The sequence below is a fragment of the Chlorocebus sabaeus genome, chromosome 9 (assembly GCF_047675955.1).
Source record: "Chlorocebus sabaeus isolate Y175 chromosome 9, mChlSab1.0.hap1, whole genome shotgun sequence".
NCBI classification, from domain to species: Eukaryota; Metazoa; Chordata; class Mammalia; order Primates; family Cercopithecidae; genus Chlorocebus; species Chlorocebus sabaeus.
This window is the reverse complement of record NC_132912.1, coordinates 20840845-20868043: the sequence shown is the minus strand read 5'-3', so window position 1 is coordinate 20868043 and position 27199 is coordinate 20840845. Positions and strand designations below refer to the sequence as shown.

At 38.5% G+C, this 27199-nt stretch overlaps 1 protein-coding gene across 3 annotated transcripts in view; it reads left to right on the top strand.

Annotated features, from left to right (window-relative positions):
- Positions 1-27199, top strand: part of NEBL (nebulette) — a 380625-nt gene that overhangs the window by 340613 nt on the left and 12813 nt on the right. Inside the window, exons 20-26 of one of the 3 annotated variants that reach the window (XM_037983387.2) lie at positions 485-577; positions 2308-2400; positions 4282-4374; positions 5964-6068; positions 7062-7233; positions 9833-9925; positions 11066-11215. In XM_037983387.2, the coding sequence (XP_037839315.2) occupies positions 485-577; positions 2308-2400; positions 4282-4374; positions 5964-6068; positions 7062-7233; positions 9833-9925; positions 11066-11215 (799 nt within the window). The remainder of the gene's footprint in view (positions 1-484; positions 578-2307; positions 2401-4281; positions 4375-5963; positions 6069-7061; positions 7234-9832; positions 9926-11065; positions 11216-27199) is intronic. The other 2 variants (XM_037983388.2, XM_008002452.3) reach the window with 2 other exon arrangements.

The window sequence follows — 27199 nt, the reverse complement described above, 5'->3', positions numbered from 1 at the left end:
CATTCTTACTGATGAAGGGATTATTCATTATTACCAATAAGATCAAACTCAGAGAGGCCACCAATAAATAATACAATCTGAAGGAAGACAACGAAAGGTGTGATTTAAAACAGTTGATAAGGGTTGGGTGTGGTGGCTTACACCTGTAATCCCAGCACTTTGGGAGACCGAGTCAGGAGGATCACTTGAGCTTGGGAGGTTGAGGCTGCAGTGAGCTGTGATGATACCACTGCACTCCAGCCTGGGCAACAGAGCAAGACCTTGTCTCAAAAATAAAACAACAACAAAACCGCTTGACAAGGAAAAGACTGGCATCGCCAAGAAGATAAAATCTATAAGCAATACATATTTCACTATGAAATCCTGATGATGATTTTATTAATGAATGTTCTGTAGCCATGTGACATTTAAAAAAATCTGTTCCGATGTTTTGGGATGTATTTATTTCCCATAATCTCAAACTGTCTTGCACCTTGTCTCTCAGCTCCAGTATAAAGAGCAAAATTACAAAGCCACTCCGGTAAGCATGACCCTGGAGATGGAGAGAGTGAGGCGAAACCAGGAGCAGCTGAGTGCGGCAAGTTGTTTCTGTTTCCTTTTATATTTTCTCAAACATAACATATTTTTATTTAAAAATATGCACTTTGGAAGACCATTATCCTTAGCAAACTAACACAGGAACAGAAAACCAAATACTGCATAATAATGAGAGCTTAATGATGAGAACACATGGACACACAGAGGGAAATAACAGACACCAGGGCCTGCTGGAGGGGAGAGGGTGGGAGGTGGCAGAGGATCCGGAAAAGTAACTTTTGAGTACTGGGCTTAATGCCGGGGTGATGAAGTCATCTGTACAACAAACTCCTATAACACAGGTTCACCTGTGTAGCAAACCTGCACATGTGCCCCTGAACTTAAAAGTTTTTTAAAAAATAATGAATTTGAGCAACATGCAATTATATGGATGAATCATATCATTATAATATGAAAAAGTGAATATGTCCATATAGCATGAACTCTTCTGTAAAGTTTAACAACTGCAATAATAATGATGATGATAAAGGGCATATCTCCAGATTTAATAAAATATCTAAAAATTTAAAAAGGAAAAGCTTTACACCCTCTGCATTTTTGGATGTTCCTTTTCACATTTCCATGTTGAAGGGCATGAACTGTGTGTCCAGAAAAGTTGGGACTGTGTTGCTGTACCTTAGCTGTGTTTGCTTATTCAAGAGATCTGCATTAAGTTCCCAGATTGACTGGGCATTGTCCTGGTCACCCAGACACAAAGATGGATAAGACCCACTTTCTATCCTCAAGGACCTCATAGTTCAGTTGGTAAATCTCTTAAAAAAAATGCAGTTAATGGAGAATACTGGATCTGATGTCAATATGAAAAGAAAAAAAAAGTATGTATTGGAACAGGACAAAAGAAGACCTGGTTTGACTGGCATTCTAAGACATAGTATCAGGTCAAAGAGCCTTATAAATGGAAAATATTTTTCAATCATTCAATAGTCTATTGTGAATAAGGCAAAAATAGTTAACAAGGTACCTCTACTCTGTGCTGGGCCCTGTGCTAACGTTCTATGTAAACCCATGAGGTCAGCACTGTTTGTTTCTCTGGTTGGTAGATGTGGGAAACTGAGTCTTGGGGAGGTCAGAGGACATGCTAGTCTCCTCCTCAGCCCCCCACCCAGCTAGTAAGGGCAGAGCTGAAATTGGAACGTATTGTTGAACTTTCACCAATACAAACAAAAGCCCTCTTTTTCCAAGACAGATATTTTTGAAAGACTTTAAAATGTATGAGCAAGTTCTCCTGGGTGGAGATAATTAGGTTCAACACTATTTATCCTTATATTATCCCTGGGAGGTGGTAGGAGTCAGAGAGCTTTAGCTTCTATTGAAGGGGGAAGCCCCACGGTCAGAAGACAGTAAAAATCCTTCTAGGCTGACAGGGAATGGACTTCACAAGAGTTCTCTTGTAAGGACTTCATTCTGGCGTTTCTTTTAAAGCGCGTTCCCTTATGATTCCATTACTTTTATTTGTGGAATTTATGGTTAATTTTGATATTGAAGAGGAAAGCATTTATTGAAGACATATTTAAACAGTACCACCAACAACTTGTGCCTGCTAAATCAGACCCATTGGAATGTGGGCGTATATGTAAGTGTGAAGGTTGATGTAATCAACTATGGAAAAAAATGTGTAAAAAGATGGTGTTAATTTTGAGCCTCGTCCTCTGTGGTATTTCAGTGGAGCCCATTCTGCTATCTGTTAAAGTTCTTATTTATCCTTCTTAGGTAAAATATAAGGGAGAACTTCAACGGGGAACTGCAATTTCTGATCCACCAGAGCTGAAGAGGGCAAAAGAAAACCAGAAGAACATCAGCAATGTGTGGTCATCTTAGTCACTTTTTTCTTACACTATCAAATGTATTGTCCACGTGTGAACGAAGGAATTGTATTTACAGAGTTTTCATAACCTTGGGTGATGCCCTGTTCTCATTTGACTAACAACTTATTTGAAAGATTTCAGGGACTTTGATATTGTGGGTACAGTCAGGTGTTCCCCACCTCAGGGCTCCCAGTGACTTACTAGGATAACTTTTTTCTTTTTGTTTTTTTGAGACAGGGTCTTGCTCTGTCACCCAGGCTGCAGTGCAGTGGCACGATCTTGACTCACTGCAACCTTTGCCTTCTAGGTTCAAGTGATCCTCCCACCTCAGCCTCCCAAGTAGCTGGGACTACGGGCACATGCCGCCACACCTGGCTAATTTTTGTATTTTTTGTAGAGACAGGGTTTGGGCTGGTCTTAAACTCCTTAGCTCATGCAATCCACCCGCCTTGGCCTCCCAAAGTGCTGGGATTACAGGTGTGTGCCACCAGGCCAGGGTGATTTTTTTTTTGACAGGTTGTTGTGTATCCCTTCTATCTTGCCATCTAGCTGATGGGTGCTCTGGTCCCCTCAAGGCCCACAGTTGTAGCTTCTGGCATCCTGGCCCTACAAACATTTTCCCTCCCTTTTCTACCTGCACGTGTTCCTGTTCTTGTGCTTCCCCTCTGAGCCCCACTTTCCACTCCCCACAATTATGGCTCCGTTTTTGGGCAATGTCTAGGAAGAAATGATAATGTGTGCACGGCTGAATAGGTTATATGGGGCAGGATCATTTTGGGGGCACTTAATAAGGGACTGGCAGTTTTTACCTGGACACCAACTTGTGGCCTGCTCCAATTCCCTGTTGTTGAAATAATTCACGGATGCAGTTCAAGAAGAAAGTCCTCTTTTAAAGTCATTAACATATAGATTGGGTTCTTTGGAAGAGGAAACTTGGAAATCTATTACATTCAAAGAAATCTTTTATTCTTCACACCTTTAAAGTCATTTAACCAGTTTATAATGCAAAGGTGATTGATACTTTTCCTAACAACTATATTTTAGAGAAGTAGACACTCATCTTTCCCCCATATATTTAGAGTCACGCTTGATGTGACTCCATTACTCTCAAAAAGGAACATGGTTATTGAGACAAGGAACGGACCAGTGAGAAGCATGCTGGCTTTTTTAAGGATGCCTACAGTCACCTATTTAAACACATCTTTACAAAAATTCTGCCGCAGTTAATTCCTAAGAAACCACTACCATATAGTACCAGTCTATGGTGACTACCTTTAAGTAATATCCATGAAGACATTTGTTCTCGTTTCCTTTTGTGATTAAATATTTATTACAACTTTACGGATGGTGTGCCTATGTATTTGAGTACATTCACAGTGATTTGGACACATGTACTCTCTTCTGGGTTGAAATGAAATAGATTGATTTAAGATGCCAGCATTTTAAATACAACTCAACCTCTGAAAATACTTTTTGTAGTTTCCTACAAAACTTCCTTGGCTAACTCATTAAAATAAATACTATGAGCCAGGCACGGTGGCTCAGGATTGTCGTCTCAGCACTTTGAGAGGCTGAGGTGGGTGGATCACTTGAGCCCAGGAGTTTCAGATCAGCTTGGACAACATGGCAAAACTCAATCTCTACAAAAATACAAAAATTAGCCAGGCATGGTGGCACGTGCCTGTAATCCTGGCTACCTGGGAGGCTGAGGTGGGAGGATTGCCTGAGCCTGGGAGGTCAAGGCCGTGGTGAGCAGAGATTGTACCACTGCATTTCAGCCTGGGTGACAGAGCAAGACCCTGTCTTAAATAAATAAATAAATAAGCCTCTTAGTTGAATTGATTCATAGTATTCTATTTTTTGTTCTCTGAAATGATAGATTTATTACAAAGGTCATCTGGGAAGAGCTACTGCTTTAAGTGTAACTCCTGAAATGGAAAGAGTGAAGAAGAATCAAGAAAATATTAGCTCGGCAAGTGGTTTTCTTCATTTTAGACTATCACAAAGAATGTCTTTTATTATTTACTTACGGTCCTCTTTTGCTTGTGAAAATAAACTTATTTTCAAGAAACATTTGTGATACATCCAATAAGTACACGTGTTATTTCAGATGACTTCCAAAAGCTGCCACTGCAAACATTTACATTATCTTGCAACTCTTTATTTCCAGATGTGACCAACAGTTACATTCAAAGCTTACTTTATAATTATATTCATTTAAACAACGATTCATGCTGTTTTAGCCATGTCTTTGAAAGTGATGAAGCCTTTGATGTGTGCATTAAATAACTGTCATTTTACTGAAATATTTCATTGAACATGGATTGTTAAATGCTGTCTGCAAAACAAAATAGGAGATGAATCATTACTCCCACTAAAGACTTACAGAAAATAATCCTTAAATACAATTAATGTGGAATTCAGTTGCTCACCAAAGTCCAGTGGTGCACCTTAGTATCTTATTTGAATATTGTGCTTCCTCGTAGTGAAGATCAGGGCTTCGATTCCGAATTGTCCATAATGCCCTCAGGTCCACAATAAGCAGTATCCAAATCTTACACCTAATCAGTTTCATAAATGGCAGTGTTCTGATGGGCAGCTGTCAAGAACACCGGCCCTTTTCTTAGCACACCCTAAATAGCTGTTTGCCTGAGAATCAGCGTTTAGGCTTTGCAATTTACAGCTTCCTAGTGGCATTTCTGTCCACTTGATTTCTGTCCACATAAATTACCTTTAAGTTGTGGCTGCTTAGAAGAACAACTAGATTTGTTCCTCATTGTTTCTTATTACCTAAGCAGAGAAAAAAATAAAAAGAAATAGAGAGTAGGTTGTATGCATTTTTCAACACTCTTATGGTAGAAAATGGGGAAATTCAGAAACAAAATAACTTTGGGTTCTATTTAATAGTTTTGGATTTTCTCTGTTTAACTTAAATATGGTAACCAGTTTGTGTGTGTGTGTGTGTGTGTGTGTGTGTGTGTGTGTTTGAGACACAGTCTCTGTTGCCCAGGCTGGAGTGCAGTAGCACAATCATAGCTCATTGCAGCTTTGAATTCCTGGGCTCAAGTAGCTGTCATGTCTTACTTAACCTGTCACATAGCTGGAACTACAGGCACATGCCCAGCTAATTTTTTTTTTTTTTTTTTTTTTTTAATTTTTAACTATAGAGATGGGCGGGGACAGGGGTGGGGTCTCACTATGTTGCCCAGTCTGGTCTCAAACCCCAGGCCTCAAGTAATCCTCCCACCTTAGCTTTCCAAGGTGCTGTGATTACAGGCATGAGCCACCGGGCCTGCCAGATTTAGACTAGATAGTTAGTTACTATTGGTCATTCACACATTTGTTTTCAGTTGATAGATTTAGGTCATTTTGCAGTAGGCAGTGGAGGAGATCTTTGAAAATTTTAGGTTGCTATTCTAGAACAAAATTTAATTCACTGAAAAAGTTATCTGGAAAATAATTTCATGTATGTTGCATATGGTTTCACTCATTCGTAAAGCTTAAAAAAGTGATGCCATGTGTTTTCTTATCATTGTCTTATGTCTGCTGTTTACTTTGCAGGTAAAATATACCCAGGACCGTAAACAGATGAAAGGTAGACCAAGTCTGATTTTAGATACACCTGCTATGAGACATGTTAAAGAAGCACAAAATCATATTTCAATGGTAGGGTTCAACCAAATCATTCTTAAAACATGCTAAGGAATGGCCGGGTCCAGTGCACGGATGGCATTACTTCACTATTAATCTGATAACTAACAAAGCATGGAACGTGGCTGACTTGTCTTTTAGGGGAGGGGCATTTCTAATCACACTGAAATGTAATGGAAATATTTAGTCTAATAAAATGATTTTTCTCAGTGACTTTTTCTGGTGTGTCTTTATTTCTAACGTGACTACTATAAACTCATGGTGTGAAAGACATTCGTATAGACGTCTTTCCAATTACTTCTAAGACAAAATTTGGTCTGTTTGCCTGTCATTAAGAATATTTTAAAAAGTGTATTTTTGAAAGTGTGTTTTTAAAAATGTGTGTTTTTAAAATGTTATCAGATGTAATTTACCTGCCATAAAGTTTGCCCATTAAAGTGTTCAATTCAGTGGTTTCTAGTATAATTTACAGTTATACAACTATCTCCTGGACCTAATTTCAGGACATGAAAAAAGTGTATTTTGAGGTACAAGTTTTTGTAATTATATTAAAAATGGTATATATCATTACCTATAAAATTTTAAACTAATTTTAAATAATGCCATTTTCATGAATGATTGCCTGGAGATAGATATCACTTTATTGGATATTGAAGGTTAAGAGATTAGGAAATTTAATTTATACTTAAATTAGTATATTTTAGGAAGTAACCAGGATTTGAGATTATGTGTTTTTTACAACCTCTCACTAATAATAGATATAGTTTTACATATAATTTAAAATAGATACGAGCTATAATGATGAAAAGCTTTGTGAAAATATCAGCACTTGATTTCTGATGCTAAGAAACTGAAGCTCCAGACTTTAGTTTTGGAGTATTTGGGAAAGATACATATGTGTAGACAGTCTGCACGCAGTCAGTGCAGTGTACACCTGTCCTTTAATCCAAATGTTGTGAAAGAGGCACCTATCAGCAAAATTCAGTATGTTGATTTTTCGTTTTTCAGGTAAAATACCATGAAGATTTTGAAAAAACCAAGGGGAGAGGCTTTACTCCTGTCGTGGATGATCCGGTGACAGAGAGAGTGAGGAAGAACACCCAGGTGGTCAGCGATGCTGCCTATAAAGGGGTCCACCCTCACATCGTGGAGATGGACAGAAGACCTGGAATCATTGTTGGTAAGCTGATGGCCTTTCTCGGCAGGTGTGTGTGGTCGAAAAGGTCGTGTTTGCTCTAGCTTCAGAATTACCCTCTTTAGTCATCTGACTCCTCATTACATTTTGGGTGTGGTATCAATTTAAAATGGACCGCAGGTAAAGTATTATTTTTGTATGATGTGTAATGGGATTTCTGGCTTTCACCTGGTATCATCTCAAGTCTTTTCTATTATTGGAAGCTCTGTCTTTAATACCTTGCTAGTGTTAAGAATGTTCCTCCTTGTTAAGCAAAGAAGCAGAGATATGAGTGATCACAATGGTTGAACAATTATTTTGTTTTTCTTCAGCCCGTGTGCTTGGTCGATGTGTTGTTCTGTTGACATCATGTGCATGAGTGGCAGAAATGACCATATTGCATTTAGGTCCTTTGATCACAAACAGACATGCCAGGGGCATTCTGATGGTATTCCATAATAGTAATAGCTCATTTAAAAAATACTATTTCTGGACTGGAGTAGTTGAGAGCCATCTGAAAGTCTTGCAATTAAGAGAGCAAACTTTTATTCCTGCTCTCTGTTTCTTATAGTCAGGGGAAATCCTAGAAGGATATTTGTTGAATGGTGGCTGAGATACCAGAAAAGATCATACTGAAGTATAAGGCAGGGCTAGGAAGGATGGTTATTGATTTTTCAATCTGTGTCAACATTTCAAAACTGTTGTCTCCTTCAGAGCAGTTAACCTCTGAATTATGTAGTACAGTTATGTAACTTAAAGAATATTTTTGGTATATGCCACTCAGTAATATCAGTGTTTTCTTTATCTTCAAAAGTAGGAGCTTATTTTTTGGTACTAGTGAAAGGCCATAGAGGTAAGTTATGTGGGGAAAGTGTAAATTTGACAGGGTAAACCAGTGTACTAAAGTCAGAGCACTAAGTAACTTCGATGATTATACTAAAGTGACTCTGAAAGTATTTTCCGAAGAAGGATTCCAAACATGTTTGTAGGCAATTGATAGCTTTGCTGATCTGCCGGAGTTGATTACTTAAAAGGATCACATTAAGTTGGATAGATAGGTTGTGATGTTTTCATTAAATGTGACACCAAATTAGAGTTTCATTGCTTTGTGCTAAGCGGATGGAACTATCTTAAGGGATAGTGCAGGGGTTCTGATTTATCTCACTTAGGGTGGAACTGCTAAAGTCTGTACAGCTTACTCCCAGGCCCTGCACACATCAGAGGTCAGGAATGATGATGAGGTTGTTGCTAAAAACCATGAAAATGTCTAGACCGTGGGCTTTCAGAATTCAGTACTCAAAACCATTGAGGTTGAAATTATGATTGTTTTATAAAATATAAGATGTATAACTCTAAGTTATTTACTTACTTGGCAATCTGGAAGTCAGTTTATTTATTCTTATTGGGAAGAACTGTTTTCCATTATTTCCATAATTGGCCAACATTAAACTTTCCAATGAGCCATCTTCTGTATCAGGCATGAAAATACACATTTAGAGATTTTCTGAGGAATTCAGGTTAAGCCAATTTGTGCTGCTTCTATTTTTTGTTGGAGGCTCTGCTACTTCTCACGAGCTGTGTAAACTTGGCCAAGCTACTCAATTTCTCTGTGCCTCAGTTTCCTCATCTGCAAAATGAGGATGGTACGTATGAAACTTAATTAGGTGTCAAATGAGAATAGTGCCTGGCATATGGTCAGCACTACGTAATATTAATTAAAAACGGACAAGCAAATTTCCAGTTCCATTTTACAAATTAATTGTTTTTGCTCCAGCTCCATTTCTGCCATATGTCTGTAACTAGGATTTTATTTTCCAGTTGTTGGTACAGCCGTAAGTAAACAGCTTATTTTAGGATCTGATGCCCTTTTGTTGGAGAGACTGATGAATTCAGAAGTTATTAAAATACGAGGAGAATAAAGTGGTTTGCACAGTCTGATCACTGACTACAGCAGGGGTCCATTGACAGCAGGAAACTGATATTATTTCTTTTTTCATTCATCATTTTCCTTGCTGTGTGCCTTGCTTATAACACTTTTTAAATAAGTGTATCTTATTAGATACACTTAGCTTGCACTCGCAGACTCAGAATGAAAACTAGATTTGCCACCACTCCACATTTTAAATATTTATTTCTGTTATAGGAAGGAAAGTTTTTTTGTTTTGTTTTGTTTTTTAAACATAAACTTCTCAATTGTTTCCTATGAATTACTCACATGTCCTGAATCAGAAGCTATAATCAAACATTTTGCTTGTTTCAGCCTGTGGGGAACAAGAGCGATCGGGGATTTGGGGGTGCTGTGGGGGATGCATATAGCTGCCCCATGTGCTCCTGTGTACCTGTGACAAGGTCTGGCAGGGCAGCTCAATGAATAGAGCAGGCAGCTTCAATCTGATTACAAAGATTTCTTAACAGATGCTTGTGAAAGCAAGTATTTTTTCATCCTCTTCTGAAGTCATCGGCACTGTGAGTTTGTCTGTTACATGTTTGCTTTTTATATCTACTCCTTTGCAGACTTTGTCTTGACTCTTTTGGGGATTGGCTTTTTTTTTTTTTTTTTTTAATTCCTTCTTGATGAATGTTGATTTCTTCCTTTTGACAAAAGACCTCAAAGTTTGGCGCACAGATCCTGGCTCCGTCTTCGACCTCGATCCCCTGGAAGACAATATTCAGTCTAGAAGCCTACATATGCTGTCTGGTATTGCTCACTTTTGGTTTTGTCCCAAAATTGAAACCACTATGAACTGTAGAGGTTCATTATACTGTGTAATGTAAATTTTAAAGCTGAGAATTTGGCAAACCAAAAAAATACTATGCTACTTTTAAATACAATTAATCATTTACGAAAAGAAAGCTTGCAAAAGGACTTTTTGATATATCTTAATTAGTCTGTCCTAGATTCATTTAAATAAGCTTTTTATTAGTAAGAACGCTTTTATAGAATTTCTGGGTTTACAAATACAGTTATTTGGATTTCATCAAACTGCTGAGACAAAAGGAGTTTTGTTTCATGAAATACATTGTTATAATTTTTTAAAGGTAGGTTTAAGGAATGATATATAGAACAGTAGAAGGGTTTTCTATAGGGCATCAGAAATGTCTTAAAAGAAATGTTCAAGTATCTTTAAAATTTTCTTTGACATTTTATGTAATATAAAATGAATAGTTTACATAGGAATCATAGTTAGCTTTTAACTTAGATTGCAAGTTCATAATTAAAGGCAAAAAAATGAATAGTTGGGGTATGAGTGATAGCTTGATTTGACATTTCAAATTTTCTCTGACAGTTGTATAGTTATGTTAAACAATAGATAGCTATGTCATTTAGATCTTGCTCTAAACCCTGATTTCTACTCTATATTTAATTGTTGGTGTGAATAGAATTGAATACCCGAGGCAAAGTAGGAATTCTAGTACTTTTATAGTCAATTTCATTCATATAGTTAGCCAAACAGTGTCACTTGATTTTCTAAAAATAAAAAAAAGGCAACAAATACTATATACCTGGTGATAGTTTAAAGGAATTATTTAAAACCAGGCTTTACGATTAACAAAAATTTATTAGTTTACCAGTGTTTCTTAATCCTTGTCAATTTCCTATCCCTTCCCTGTCCTTTAAAATTGAGACTTAAAAAAGCATAAAATGATGGTTGAGTCCCTCATGTAGTTGATGCAATGCATGCTGAAGTTTGGGAATAGGTGCCTAGAGCTGAGATTTTGAGTTATTCTTTCCTAAGAGATTGTTTTTCTTCTCTGTTAAGCTTTTAAGTAATTTTTTTGTTGATTTTGTTTTTCGAGTCACTTAATCACACGTGTAAATATTTTCCCTCCAATATAGAAAAGGCGAGTCACTGTAGGCGACATTGGTCTCGATCCCATTCCAGCAGTACTTTCGGTACAGGTCTCGGAGACGACAGGTCAGAAATCTCAGAGATTTACCCTAGCTTTTCATGCTGCAGTGAGGTAACAAGACCGTCTGATGAAGGAGGTATCAAACATCCACCGCTTACAAAGAAGATCAATTCGTTTTTTAAGTGTGTCACAAGAGTGTCTTTAACATTCTTTTCACCTTTGCATGAACATCTAGCCTGGCTGTGTTTGAGAATTTAAAATTAAATTCAGAAAGTTAATAGTCCTTTTGTTTTTTTTTAAAGAAAAAACCCTACTAATTTGCATTTTTGCATGTTATTTTTCCCGCTGTCTTACTTCGCTATTATCACGGCAATGGATTTGTAATGACCAAAGGTTCTTGAGATTTGCTACTTGAGTCTGTTTCACAGGAATTATATGGGATAAATATACACACTACACAGTCAAAGCAGAAACTTGAGTTCTGCATAGTTTGTATGTGATTTCCATTAAGAAAAAAAATCAATCTTACAGTAATATTGGGGTGCCTAAGAGGTTACAATGAATGTGTATATGTTTAAATATTAATATAAACTTGCAGACAGAGTTAGATCTTGCCAAAAGAAATTGGGCGTAATACTTGGGATATGAGAGGGTTTTCTTTTTTTTAAATGAGAAACACTATTGATTGTTAATCATCTTCTCTCCATTTTATATACCCACTCTTTTCCTATATCTTCTGTTTTCTGCCTCCAGGCTGATGGATTAAGCCTAGAACTTCAGTGAATTTCTTTAGGATGTTAAACTAATTTTACTTATAAAGCTGTTTTTAAAGGTTAAGACTAAAATGTTTCCTCACCTCATTGCAGTTATATTTTAGTATAGCAAGGAGAGGGAAAGGACTGAAGCATATGAGAACAAAAACAATACTGAATTTCTCTTTCAACTCAAAGGTCATATTGCTGAAATCTCAAAGGCAGGACATTTTGAGATAGAGCAACTTAACACCTTGGTGGTGCGACTGAGGCAATGATGAAGCTGTGAAAGATTTTGTAACTCTATAATTGTTTTTTTGCACTCATTACAATGAAACACTAATGGGAATGACATTTATTATATTCTATACATCTTGAATTATAAATCTGGACTAGCCTTACTTTGGTACAAATTTACTAAAGGTCTCCTTTCTGTGTAGCTAATGAAATAATTATAAACTAGTTGTTTTATTGTAGGTAAAATATACATGAGAAGATCTCCCCTTTTTGTGTCTGTCTGAATTGCTAAAGAAGGGTTCAGTAACTTCCTGATTACTTTTTTGATAGAGTTTTACTCTGTTGCCCAGGCTGGAGTGCAGTGGTACAATCTTAGCTCACTGCAACCTTCACCTCCTGGGTTCAAGTGATTCTTGTGTCTCAGTCTCCTGAGTAGGTGGGTCTACAGGTGTGTGCTACCACACCTAGCTAACTTTTGTACTTTTTATAGAGACGGGGGTCTTGCAATGTTGTCCATGCTGGTCTGGAACTCCTGACCTCAAGTGATCTACCTGCCTCGGCCTCCCAAGTGCTGGGATTACAGGTGTGAGCCACCATGCCCAAACTCTGATTACTTTTTTTGGACATGGGGTCACTGATTTTTCCCCTCAGTGTCCTTCCTGGTTCTGTAAATGCAAAATAATATTGATATTTAAAGAGATAAATAAAACCCAAAGCAAATATAAGAACTAATGTTGATCAACCTTATTTAATGTTACTCAGTTCAGCATATTGGAATTAATATCTCTCCCAAAGGCAAGGTACCAGAGAGTCTTTGTGTCATGAATGACCCTTTACTTCACGTCTGTCTCCACAGCACATCATTCATTCATTTAGTCACCAAATGTTTACTGAGTGCTGTTTGTACACCAGCCAAGAGCTTAGATCTGGCAGTGCACACAGCAGTGAGCAAAAGAAACATACATCTGCTGTAAGTGGCTTAGAGGCTGGTGGGGGGACCTTGACATTTAGCAGACACTTACACAAGTAATACATAATGATGAGCAGAATCAGGCCTGTGAGAGGGAGGAATAAGGGCTACAATAACAGGGCAGCTGCATCTGGCCTTGATGTCAGGGGAGCCTTCCTTGGGGAGGGGATGTTTGAGTAGAGATGTCAATGCTGATGGACGTTAATGAGGCTGTGGGGCTTTGAGAGAAAAATGTTTCTGATAGGACAGAGCATGCAATATCTGATTGGATAGAAGCATGCATTGGATAGGACAAAACACTGAGATGTTCAAATGGAAGCATCACATACGCAGTTAGAGTTTAGAAGAGGAGGCCGCACTGGAGGTCAGTTTGGAAATCATCATCCAAGTCTATGATTTAGGTCCTGAATGGATCTGTGTAGAGATCAGGAATTTGGAGGCCCTCTACTTGGATGCCTCTACTCCCTCTGCAGCAGCAGACCACACCCACCTCACTTATCTCTTTTCATGCTCTTCTCCAAGGCTGTAAAAACATGCTGCTGTTTTTCACCTCTTTTTCTTCTCAAGCCCACATTCCTTCTCTTTTCTAATTATTTCTAGCAGGAGGACCCTATCCTAAGCCAAACTGAATGAGAAAATGTCTCATTGGAAGAAGGTATAGGCAAATATTCTTGCATTTATACTAGAATTTGAGTAAGAGTAACACATGGATGGGTAAGAGGGAATAATCATATTTTTTTAAAAGGGGGAATTTCATACTCCTTCAAAGATGTGGGGAGATTTTGGACAGCAGCGATGACTCAGTGACTCAAATAATGCCTTGTAAGAAAACGTTGACTCTTTTTTTTTTTTTTTTTTTTTGAGACAGAGTCTCACTGTGTTACTCAGGCTGGAGTGCAGTAACGCGGTCTGGGCTCACTGCAACCTCTGCCTTCCAGGTTCAAGTGATTCTCCTGCCTTCTCAAGTGAGCCTCCCGAGTAGCTGGGAATGCAGGTGCATGCCACCACACTTGGCTAATTTTTGTATTTTAAGTAGAGATGGGGTTTCGCCGTGTTGACCAAGTTGGTCTTGAACTCCTGACCTCAAGTAATCCACTTGCCTCAGCCTCCCAAAATGCCGGGATTACAGACGTGAGCCACTGTGCCTGGCCAAAAAGTTGACTCTTTGGAGTCATTTATGAATTTCTGTTGTTCTCAGTTCCCTGTTTTGAGGCCAAGATGCTCTGTCTTTAGGGACATTTCCTATTTTAAAAAATAGATACTGAGGTATGAAGCAAAAGTGAAGATGTACCAATAAGTTGTATAACATAAACACAAGTGACAGTATGCCCACAAAAGAGCCGTATGAATTTGAAAAGATTGTAGGATACGTCGGAATATGCTAATTTAATTTATTTTAAGTGAAGCAAAGCACATTCTACCAGTTGGCACCTGATGTCTGTATTCAAATGATTAGTGACATAGATCAAACCTTTTAAGTTCAATACCACCTCTCTGCTTCCCCCTTCCCTGCAGAAATCTCCTTTCTGAGCTTCCCAGTTTGCTAAGTGTCAACTGCAGCTTTCCAGCTACTGAAGTCAAACCCTTTGGAGTCACCCCTGACTCTTGTCTTTCACTCACACCCCCCATCCAGTTCATTGGCAAATCTTGTCAGCTGGACCATGACAAAAATATCCAGAATCTGAGTGCTTGGCCCCACCTCCATTGTTGCTACCCTTGTGTCAGCCACTGTCATCTCTCATTTGGACAATCATAGTTGCCTCCTGACTGGTTTGTCTGCTTCTGCTCTGGCCACACCATCTTCCACCCACCCCCTGCTCTGATCTGTTCTCCACCTGGCATCTGGAATGATCTTCTTAAAGCCCTGGTGACATCATGTCACTCTTCTACTATTTTATTCTGAATATAACCCAAATTTTCATCATTGTGTACAAGACCCATGTCTGATCTTGGGCCCTGGCCACTGCTCTGAACTAATTTTCTGCCATTCTGAATACATCTATCCACTCTCACCATTTCCGGTTCCTTTGCTTTACTCAGACTTTCTAAGAATGCTTCCCCCAGGGCTTTTGCACACACTGTTATCCCAGCCTGGAATACTCCTGCCACCCCAGATATTTGCTTAGCTGAGTGCCATTTTTCTTTATGTTTCAGTGGGCCTGCAGCATATTCAACATTGGAGCCCAAGACTAATTCTGATTCACCCTCTCTTAAGTGGAACGGTGCTCGGTTAGTTTCTGCTAATGTTGAAATAAATCATCTTACAGCTAGAGGCCATAATGGTAGGGTTAGTCATGTGAACCCTTGTGTGGTGATGAGGGTTGATAAAGCAAATGATCCACTTATCAAGAGAACTAACAGGAAGATGATTGCTAGGGGAACTTTGTATGGAATTGTTTGGGCTACTGCTTGACGTGCTCTAATGAGTACATATTTTGGATTGAATGTCCAATGCTCAGGTGACTCCCTCTCTAACTACTAGAGAAAAAATAGCACCCCTTTCCTGACCGTCTTTTTTCTCTGCATTTTTTCCTTCATAGCACCTGGTACCACTTCAGATATTATATATTGGTTTATTTATTTGGCTCAGTCTGCAAGCCCAACAAGATCAGAGATATTAGCTGTTTTGTTGACTGTTCTATCTCTAGCTCTTAGAATAAGCATTCAGCAACTATTTGGAGAGGGGATAAAATGGCCAAATGAATATTTTAAAAACGAGGACCACATGCATAAATATATGTAAGTGTAATTATTTTTATAAAATAAAATTCTCTTTGGGAAGGCTTTCAAGAAGATTCTTACATTTTTGGTGATGTTTTGATATGTTTTGATGACATTAAAGCATAGCTGAAAAAATACTCTGAAGTGGAAGCATTCTCAGTATTTTTTTTTTCCTGGTACAGAAGGAAAGGAGTTTCCATGATTTCTCAGTAGCTTTGAAATTTAGGGTCCCCTTTGAAATGTGTGCTCTGCTGGGTTCTGATGAGAAGGTGCCGATTGACTCTATAAAAAGTGGAGCGATGAAAATTGTTAGTGCTTTTAACAGTAACAGTTCATCATATGCATTTGTTTAAATTCTATCCTAGAAATTGAAAAGAATTTTATAACAATACTAGTTAGGGGTAAGATGAAGAAAGGAAATGTTTATAAATATTTAGAAATGCTATTTTTCTTCTGGATGTTGTTGATTCTTTTGAATTTATTTTATTTACTTTTAAAAAGAAAACGTAGTTAAAATATTTTGGTTCAAGATCATCTTCCCAATACCACTGCTATAAGGGACTATTTTAAGGATTGATTTTTCTTTTTAATGTTTCAATGGATAAATAATATTGTACATATGTGTGAAGTTCCAAGGACTGTTTTGATATATACACCATATAGTAATCAGAACGTGGTAATTAGCATATTCATCATCTTGAACATTTATCATTTCTTTGTATTGGGAACATTAAACATCCTTCTTCTAGCTATTTGAAACTACATAATATATTCTTGTTAACTGTAGTCATCCTACAGTGCTATAGAACACTAGAATTTATTCCTCCTGTCTAGCTGTAATTTACATGATAAAATGTGTTATGTCCCAGAAAGATATCCTTTAATATGTGGTTGTCTCCCTGCAGTCGGAGTGGGGTGTGTGGCAGTGGTGTCCTGTGGTGGCCGGAACCCTGAACTGGAGGACGAGACATTGGACTTAAGTCCCAATGCTCTCACGACTTGGTCTGGGTTATCAAAGAGGTCATTTAACCTTATTAGGCTTAAATTTTGCATCTGTAGTAAGAATGGCGCAGAACAAGAAGCAGATATTTTACATTTCCTCAGCTAAGTGGCCTAAATAAACTTTTTTTCTTTCTCTTCTTTCTATGTATAAGAATGTGTTTATGTTCTGAAAGGGGTCTGTTTTACTTTATGAATTAAGTAGTTGGGCAGTTATGAGAGTCACAGGTTTTGTTCCTTCTTTCGAGTTAGAGGAAGTTCTGATTGTTAGGACAAAGGGTTGAACAATCAACTCATTTCGTTAAGGCAAAAGTACAAGGTTTTCACCACTCACATTTGGTTTTCATGAGCATTAATATGTGAACCTTCTCCTTTCAGTTTTTGTCATCATTTTGGTTATCTGTTTCCCATGGTATTTTCCCATCTTACTTTGTTCAGTATTTTCTTTTCTTATATGATTATTTTGGACTTTCTTTACTTTTCAGTCTACTTCCCGATGTATTAAGTTACCAAAGCTTTTTCATTTTACATCTCTACTGTGTTACTTTGATTTAAGAACAGAGGTTTTTGTTTAACCTTTACCAAATTTTGTTTTGATTCATGAATAGTATTACTTGAAATTATCTTCACTGCCTTTTGGTATTAGATTTGCTTAACTTATATTTTATTTGACACACAGCTCCTTTAGTGGAAAGGATCCTGATGATTTCAGCTTATTTCACTGGGAGGTTTCCTTTGATCTTTGTGTTTGCCTCTATTTCACTGCCTGCAATGTGTATCTGCTTTCCGGTATTTGTGTTTCTTTGGTTTTCCTTGACTTGCAGTTTTCTGGTATCGCAAATACTGGCATGTGCTTGCAATGTCACCTGGTGTTTACCTGCCTCAATTTGAACTTGTGTTCAGTTTTGCTTCAGGTATGCTATGTGTTCTGTTTTCCTCTGGAAAACATAAAAGGATATGGGAGTGTGATGGGGAATGAAAAACAGATGCACTTTTCAAAATAGACATTTTCAGCTTTCCAACCTCATGACCTTTCCCATTTTGCTGTGAGAGAATCCTGTGGGGATGCCCTAGTCCTGCCTTAACTGACTGAAAGTGAGTTTCGAATTTTGTGGCAGTTTAACCCACCCTCGCCAGGCTGTACTTCCAGCATTTCATCCCATGTAATATGTATTCAAGAGCTGCAAGAGATGCCTCAGTACATTCTGGAACTCTCAGTTTATTGTCCATAGCATTTTCAAGAGGGCAGTGCACCAATTGTGCAGCCAGTTGCCCTGGTGTTTTACTGGTACCCATGACTCCATCTGCTTAGTCACCAAACATTTATCTTGTGTCTCGTATGTATGAGATACTGGGAACACAAAAATACAATAAACAGTTACTGTTTTCAGAGAACTCACATTCTGGTGGGTGAACCACTTGCATAAAACCATTGCGCTCAGGAAAACATTGTGGAGTATTGCATAGGGTTAGAAATAGCCAAGTAAAGGCCAGGCATGGTAACTTATGCCTGTAATTCCAGCACTTTGGGAGGCCAAGGCAAGCAGGTTACTTGAGGTCAGGAGTTCGAGACTAGCCTGGCCAACGTGGCAAAAACCCTTCTCTACTAAAAATACAAAAATTACCTGGTTGTCATGGCAAGCACCTGTAATCACAGCTACTCAGGAGGCTAAGACATGAGAATTGCTTGAACCCAGGAGGTGGAGGTTGCACTGAGCTGAGATCACACCACTGCACTCCAACCTGGGTGACAGAGTAAGACCCTGTCTCAAAAATAAATAAATAAATAAATAAATAAATAAATAAATAAATAAATAAAAAAGAGAGAGAGAGAGAGAGATAGCCAAGTAGAGAAATGGGAAAGGAATGTTCTAGGCAGGAAAAGGGCAGATGAGAGAGAGCATAGCGCATTGGGAACTTGGTATAGTTCAGCACATCTTGAGGCTGTGTGTGTAGATGGGCTGAAGAAGTAGTCTGGAACTAGAGTGTGGGCAGTGCTGAACCCCAATCTCTGCAGAGATAGGGCTCAAGGGAACATGGTCCCAGCACACTTTCCTTGGATTTTATCCTGTAGGAGACTTAAACGCTATTTAGCGGAACAATGACCTAGACTTGGAGTTGAGCGGAGTCTCTTCCGTGGAGGTTTAATCCATTCATGGAGCTTTTCTAAGAATCTGGTCTGCGTTGTTTAGATTTTCACCAAGAAATGGACTCCTCAGGCATCAAGAGACCTTCCCAGTGGTTCGCTAGAGGGGCTAATGATGTAGAAATAGTATGGGTAGGTGTTTTTTTCCCAAATATTGCAACCTCTCTTATTGTGAGCATTTGTTGTTTATGCAGAAGAGCAGAAACACTGAAATTAGATAACCAGAAAAACCTACTAGAAAATACACTCCTAGAAAAGGAAACTTTAGCACACTGGTGGTGGGAATGTAGATTGGTAGACCCATTATAAAACAGTATGGAAGTTCCTAAAGAAATTAAAAATAGAACTACCATGCAACTCAGCAGTTCTTCTTCTGGGTATACACCCAACCCAAAGTAGATGAAATCACCACCTTGTAAATATATCTGTACTCCCATGTTCATTGCATCTTTATCATAATAGCCAAGATATGGAAACAACGTAAATGCCCATCAAAGGATGAATGGGTAAAGAAAATGTGGTAATGATACACATACAATGGACTATTGTTTAGCCTTTAAAAAGGAGACCCCGCCGTTTGCCATAATATGGGTGGACCTAGAGGACATTATACTAAGTGAAATAAACCAGACATAGAAAGAAAAATATTGCATGATCCCACTTATATGTGGAATCTGAAAAAGAAAGGTCAAATTTACAGAGATAGAAGATAAAACAATGGTTACAATGGGGTTGGGGGGGGGTGGGAGATGTAACTCGAGTGATACAAAGTAGCAGATATGTAAGATAAACACATCTGGAGATGTAACATATAGCATGGGGACTGTAGTTAATAAAATTGTATTAGAGATTTTTGTTAAATAAGTAGATTGTAGCTGCCCTTGTCTCTGTCACACAAACACACGCAACTGTGTCAGATGGTACGTATGATAATTTGCATCACTATAGTAACCATTTTACCACCTATTATGTATCCCATAACATCATGTTGTAAACTTCAAATATACATGAGATTTATTTAAGAAAAAGAAAATACACTCCTGATTTAGAACTATGTATCTTCATTTAAAATAAACTCGCTAGTGTTTCTATTTTAGCCACTGCTTCAGTTTTCTGACTACTGATTGGTCACCCTTCAAGATCACTCCCCCGTCCAACTCCTTGCTAGCCTGACTTCTGTAAAGAATGTGCAGTCAGCAAGAGAATTTCAAAATTTCAGTTGTACTTCCCAACTATCTTTGAGTGTTATTTCCAAACTGAATTTGAGAAGTTGGTTTAAATTTGTCCCAAAAATGCTCTTGTGTTTAAATTTGTCCCCTTTGAAATGTGTGCTCTGCTGGGCTCTGGTGAGAAGGTGCTGTCTTCGTTTAAGTGTAGGAAGATATGAAGAATTGATGATTGAAATACTAAATGTCTGTGATGAACCAGGCATGGTGGCTCGAGCCTGCAATCCTAGCACTTTGGGAAGCCGAGGTGGGTGGATCACTAGAGGCCAGGAATACAAGACCAGCCTGGCCAACATGGTGAGACCTGGTCTCTCCTAAAAATACAAAATTAGCTGAGTATGGTGGCACGCACCTGTGGTCTCCACTACTTAGGACGCTGAGGCAGGGGAATCACTTGAACCCAGGAGGTGGAGGTTGTAGTAAGCCAAGATTGTGCCACGGCACTCCAACCTGGGTGACGGAGCAAGAATCTGCCTTAAAAATAAATAAATTTCTGCAATGAATCTAATCATTAGAAAAATGAATTATTTCTTTATAATGTAAACTCCAATTTGTAGGCTATCACATGATTATATTTTACCATCTAGTCTGTACATCTAGCCTGTGAAAAAACAGACATTATACATTGTTAGCAAGTATTCGTTCATTCTATTACTTCCCTGAGAAAAAGTTTTGGGCTTCTGATTGAATTTGAAGCCCTTAGAGAAACTTGTATTCCTAGTCTGAATAGAAATTGAATGAAACAAATGCCATACGTTTTCTCTTCTGAGTGTGAAGTTGGGGAAAGGATCAAATACTAATGAGTAGCACTTGTTCTAGAATGCACATGTGTCTTTCATCAATTTGCCAAGATTCAGTCAAAGGGTTCCGTATGTGTGTGAAGGAGAAACATCTGATACTTAAAGTGGAAACAATAAAACATTAAAAATATATTTCCTGTGAGACTGAGTTGATTTGGAGAAAGAGAAGTTTTGATCATCAGGAAGGATATAAATGTGGCTCTAGCATGTGTGTCCAATGAGAAAACTTTTTGGGAAGACCTTCATAAACTGTAAAGTGACATGAATGTAAAGGAGAAAATAGATATTCCTGCTTATCGGATGGTTGAACATTAGCAAATGAAATGAAAGTAGTAGTTTTTGGTTTATATAGATTAAAATCAATGTCCAAGTTGGATCAGAGACTGAACAAATATGCATACTTACCTATCTGTCTCATGTGCAAAACAGTAGAGTCATAATGTGATCTCTGCAGTCACAAATTTCCCTGCTTTTCTCCCACTTTCCATTTCAGTCAGGTGCCCCACATGAAGCCCTAGGCATGTAGGTCATGGGAATCGGTTCCCGACTTTAGAGGAACTCTTTAAAATTTCCACGTGCTGGAAATAATACAGTGGGGAAATAGCGTATGAATTTTCTGCATTTTGCTTGCCCATTATCTGTGGCCCTGGCTCTTGGTCATGTACTTCATCCCCTGTGGCCAGATTTGCTACTTCTTACTGCCTGATCCTTCCCCCTAGTATTTCTGATATGCCCATGCTAATTTTTTTTTTTTTTTGTAATTAGAAACAGGGTTTTGCTCTGTCCTCTAGGCTGGAGCGCAGTGGCACAATCCTAGCTCACTGCACCTCTAACTTCTGAGCTCAAAGGATCTTCCTGCCTCAGCCTCTGGAATCACTGGGAGGACAGGCATCCTCCATCATGCCTGGCTAGTATTTTTTGTTTTGTTTTGTTTTTTGCAGAGATGGGTCTTGCTCTGTTATCCAGGCTGGTTTTGAACTCCTGGCCTCAAGTGATTCTCCCATCTCAGTCTTTTGAGTTGCTGGGATTACAGGCATGGAACCACTGTGCCTATATTTTTCATTCTCGTCCTGGATCTTATTCTTGTGCCATACCTCACCCGTGTGCGTTAAACTTGTCTACTGTTCTGTCAAGTTCTTACCTTGCTCCTGTCTAACTATCCCTACAATTGTGTACAGTCAACCTGTTGACCTCCCTACCTGGCAGGGAATCTTCATACCTGCCTGTTTGTTCAGACCCACACAGAGAATTTGTGCTCTCTGAGACCCAGACAGTCATTCACACTTACTTTCTTGTGTTTCTGTATCTTCAAATCATGTTGGGGACACATTGGGTCAGTTTTATATATATCTATTTGTTGGAAAATATATATGTGCTCATTCAGCAATTTAATCAGCACCAAGATATGCCTATTTATGATATTTAGTGTGGCTTGTTACTTAGGATGTCTAGTGTAAAACTACATATGAGAACTCCTTATGGATTGATGGTATTGTCTGAGGGTCAGTATTAGAATACACTAGTTCAGGAAAAACCAAAGGCAATGCCATTTTAAGTCTTTAAAAAAATGTTACATGCATTGATCCAGTAAGTATTTCCAGAATATCCTCTGCAGTGGAATAATGACAATTTCTTTCATTGTACTTGAGTAATGAATCTTCATGTTAAATATTGATTTATACAACATGGGCAGTAGTATTCACTGAGGAAAATTGCGATTTGTTGTGAGCTGACTCTTCAGTCATGGCATGATTTGCATCTACAAGCTAGTCTTAGGGACAGGGATACATGAGTAGAAACAGCATCTCTGTCTACCTGCCAGTTGTATGTTCTGAATTGCTTTCATCTTATCAAAGAACTGCCCGAAGTCATGGAGTTCTTGTCAGGAAGCTACATATGTATCTGCACTGTACATTCCTTTCTTTTCTTTTTGTCTTGTTTTGGGGGATGGCTCACACGTGTTCATGTGCACACAAACATGTACCATATGGATTTTGTGCCATGAGAATAATTATTAAAGACTCTATAATTTGGGGAAGAAATTATTTTCTTTTCCCTCCCTGACAATTCTGCTTATATTTGTGGTTTGAATTATAGTTACAACTTGGAGAGTTTATCCTAAGAGAGTTAAAATGAGAAACAAATCTGAGGGAACAAAATGGAAGTTGCAATTCAAATCTAAATGTAGGAGTAAATGGGCTAGATTATTCTGAAGTAAAATAGCAGAAATTCTAAAATCTAAAGCTATCTAGTTGTATTTAAACCATATTATGGTTTAGCTCAGTTCTGTTGGAACATTTGCAGACTAATTTTTTCTAGAGAAAAAGCAGTTGGCTTCAAAATGTACTGATTTTCTTGATTTTTAAGGCTAATCAAGTTTAACTGGTGGATAATTACAAATACAACTAATGTTGTGTGTTTTTTCAATATTTAGGAACTGCAGATTCCCCAAAATAATATTTTAGAGAAGTTCTTTTTTTTTTTCTTTTTTGAGACTGAGTTTCACTCTTGTCGCCCAGGCTGGAGTGCAATGGTGCGATCTCAGCTCACTGCAACCTCTGCCTCCTGGGTTCCAGCGATTCTCCTCAGCCTCCTGAGTAACTGGGGTAACAGGCGCCCACCTCTATGCTCTGCTAAGTTTTGTATTTTAGTAGAGGTGGGATTTCACTATGTTGACCAGGCTGGTCTCGAACTCCTGACCTTAACTGATCCGCCTGCCTCAGCCTCCCAGCTGGGATTACAGGTGTGAGCCACCGCAGCCAGCCTAGAAGTTCTTATTTGAGACAACTAAGTCAAATATATCAATGAAATGCTGAAATGTAATGTCTGCATGTGTAGTTTAAAAAGTACAAAGTACATATGTTTCCTTTTGCAGTTAACAGGCAATAAAGAATCTTTAATCCATTAATATTTTATTTAAGGAATATTATAAACCTGGTTATTTATATTTAGGGAAGAAAATGGTTAAAGATCTCTTGGAATTAATTGTATTTTCGACTAAATCTTTCATATGTCGATGGCAGCATTGCTTATTCTAATAGTGATGGTGGGAGGTCTTTTTCAGGCAGCGTTGTACACAATGACTTTGAAGATTGTTAGGTGCCATCATTATGAGGCTATTGTTACTCAGTGGGAATGTGGTTGAAGTCACATTAGGAGATGTGATATTGAACATAGGCTTGAAATTTATCATGCAAGATAAGGCGACTAAATAATTGCCCTTGGATAAAATAGGTTGGTATCGGCAATGGGAAAAAGAAGCAAAAATTAAACAGGCACACACACAAACACACAGTACACACGCACACACTCCGTCTCCCCAGAGACCTGTCAGATGCTAAAATGACTCTTACAATAAATCTAAAAGTCATTGCTTCAGAAATGGTGCTACTTTATTTGAGCTTGCTTTTCCAAAAGTAGATGAATTGCTGTCTCTATAATTTCTTCCAGAGATGTTTTAGCATACTTCATCAACCACATACACACAAACTTCTAGTTGGATGTTTATCACACATATGCACACAAATTAATGACAAACAGAGTAACCTCTATGAGCCTAACAAGCCTGGCTGGCACATATCCCGTGCATTTAGACTCATTTTTCTTTACCTTTCCCTCTTTCTCACTTCTACTGCCCCAACCAGGAAGGGTTGACTGCCTCCTTTTCAAATTTCAGATCCAGTCTTACTCCTAGAAGCTTCTCTGCTCACCATACCATAGTGTGCTTACATATTTCTGAATTCGCAGTGGTTATTTTGAAATGAATCTCACACTGTTTTGTCATTTCTTCTGTAATAATTTGGGTTTACTATAGTAAAGAGTTTGGGTTTTGAAGTCAGATTTTTGGCATTAAATTCTGCCTCCCCCTTGTTTCTGATATTTGACCAAGTTACTTAATCTGCTAACCTTCAGCTCCTTTGTTGGTGAAAAGAAGATTGTGGTGGCGATTACGCCAACTAAAGCATGCGACATGCTAAGCGCAGGGCCGGAACATTGTAAGGAAGCAAACTGAACATCCCAGAGTGCCCGAAACTAAGGATGTTCCTGAAAAGCAGATTTAAGAGCTAAACGAGTAAAATCTTGGGCTAATGGGGTTGTAAGCATTTAACTTATATTATTAAATTTTTATTGTATGCAGATTCCGTATTCCTGGGGAAGTAGAATCTTATGTTACCTCTTTCCCCCACTAACTTTCACAGGGGTACACACCTGAGTGCTTAAATACTTTTATGTAGGTTGCGTTTTCTTATAAAAATTTACAGGTTGCACAATATGAATGTGCTTAATGTCAAACAACTGTACACTTAACAATGATTAAAATGATACATTTATGGTATGTATATTTCACTGCAATAAATAGATTTGCAATCTTAAAGTAATAATGGCAATAATTGTTTTATTTCTATAAGTAGTATATATTACTGTAGTATGGTCAGCAGTAAGCAGGATATAGTATATAGTATGAATAGGTTATATTATAGGAATAGAAATAAAATTTAGCTAAAACTAGAAAATTAAAATAAAGATAATATGAGAGTCTAGAAGAAGAGAATTGAGTATGAGGATCCTAGCGTTGGCTTGACAGAGAATTTTTGATTTTGCAAAGACGTTTTAGGTTGCACACTTACTCTTTCCTCTCAGCTGATGACCATTAAGTCCTGCTCTGCTCCGCCCCAAAGAAATGGGGTCTGCTCCCCCTTGCTGCCTTGTGGCACTGGCTTTCCCAGGAATGTTGCATGCTAACCTCCAAATTATTCTACAATGAGCTTTTTCTTGACTGGGATTTCTTCCTGCAGTCCCAGACTGTTTCCTGAGGCCCAGATTCAAACATTTGCCTCCACAGATATTGGAAACAAGGCACTGGGGGAAAAGAGGGAATTGGGGAATAGCGTGTTTAAAATAGAGCCACATACGTCCCTAAATTCCTGTCAAATGGGGGCGAATGAAGCCAGCCAGTTCAGTAGGTCTGCATTGTGGCTGCTCATTTGAAAAAAATAAGGCACCAGCCAGGCACAGTGGCTCATGCCTGTAATCCCAGCATTTTGGGAGGCTGAGGTGGATTGATGGCTTGAGCCCAGGAGTTTGAGAACAGTCTGGGCAATATGGAAAAACCCTATCTCTACGAAAAACACAGAAACACTAGCTGGGTGTGGTAGCATGCGCCCGTAGTCTCAGCAACTTGGGAGGCTGTGGTGGGAGGATCACTTGAGCCTGGGAGATGGAGGCTGCAGTGAGCTGAGATGGCTTCTCCAGCCTGGGTGACAGAGCCAGATCCTGTGTAGAAAAAAAGAAAAAATAAGACACTATTATGCCATTTCCTTTACCGCCACCCTAGAGTCTGATTTATTGTAGTTGGTGTGGGGGACCTGAACGTAGTACATTTGAAAAGATCCCAGGCGATTTTCATATGCAGTCAGAGTTGAAAACACTGCAAGTAACTGATTCTTCCTCTGTCCTCAGTCCTTAATCTCCTGTCCTTCCTTTCCAGGGTTTGTTGCCCCTGCTGAAACTGAAGATTTAGTATATAAAACAGTAATGATTGTTTTTATTTTTAAATGATTCCCAAAGCTTGAGCTTGATTGTTTTGTATCACGACGATTAGGCATGTCTTTAAAACTTGGTGGTTTTAACTCAATTATAGGACACTTCATTTTTATATTGAAGTCTGTGTATTCTTAGTTGATTACGCAGTAAGCCTGTCTCTTAGGCAGTTCCCTATTCAGAGCTTGTAATTAAGAATCTGCAAACTAAAATCTAGAGGCAATCTGGCTTGCTTCTGTATCCTGCAGGGAAGGAAAAGGGGTTTCTGTAGTGCTAAGAATCCTTTCAGATTACAGAACAGCATCTTGTTTCTAGATTATGTATAAGCTTTGTGGATTTAGCTCCCGCTTATGGCTTGTGATCAAATGTGAATAGGACTTGAGGCTTTGACATGAAACTCTCAGTGACACGTGTAAAAGCAATTTGAGCAGAAAGGTCTACCCCATGGCCCTATGTTATAACCAAGCAGCACAGCCACTTTACTCATGGACTAGACAGGATTTTTTTTTTTTTTTTTTTTTTGAGACGAAATTATTTTGCTCTTGTCACCCAGGCTGGAGTGAAATGGCACGATCTCAGCTCACTGCAACCTCCTCTTCCCAGGTGCAAGCAATTCTCCTGCCTCAGCCTCCTGAGTAGCTGGGATTACAGGTGCTCACCACCACGCCTGGCTAATTTTTTGTATTTTTAGTAGACACGGGGTTTCACCATGTTGGCCAGGCTGGTCT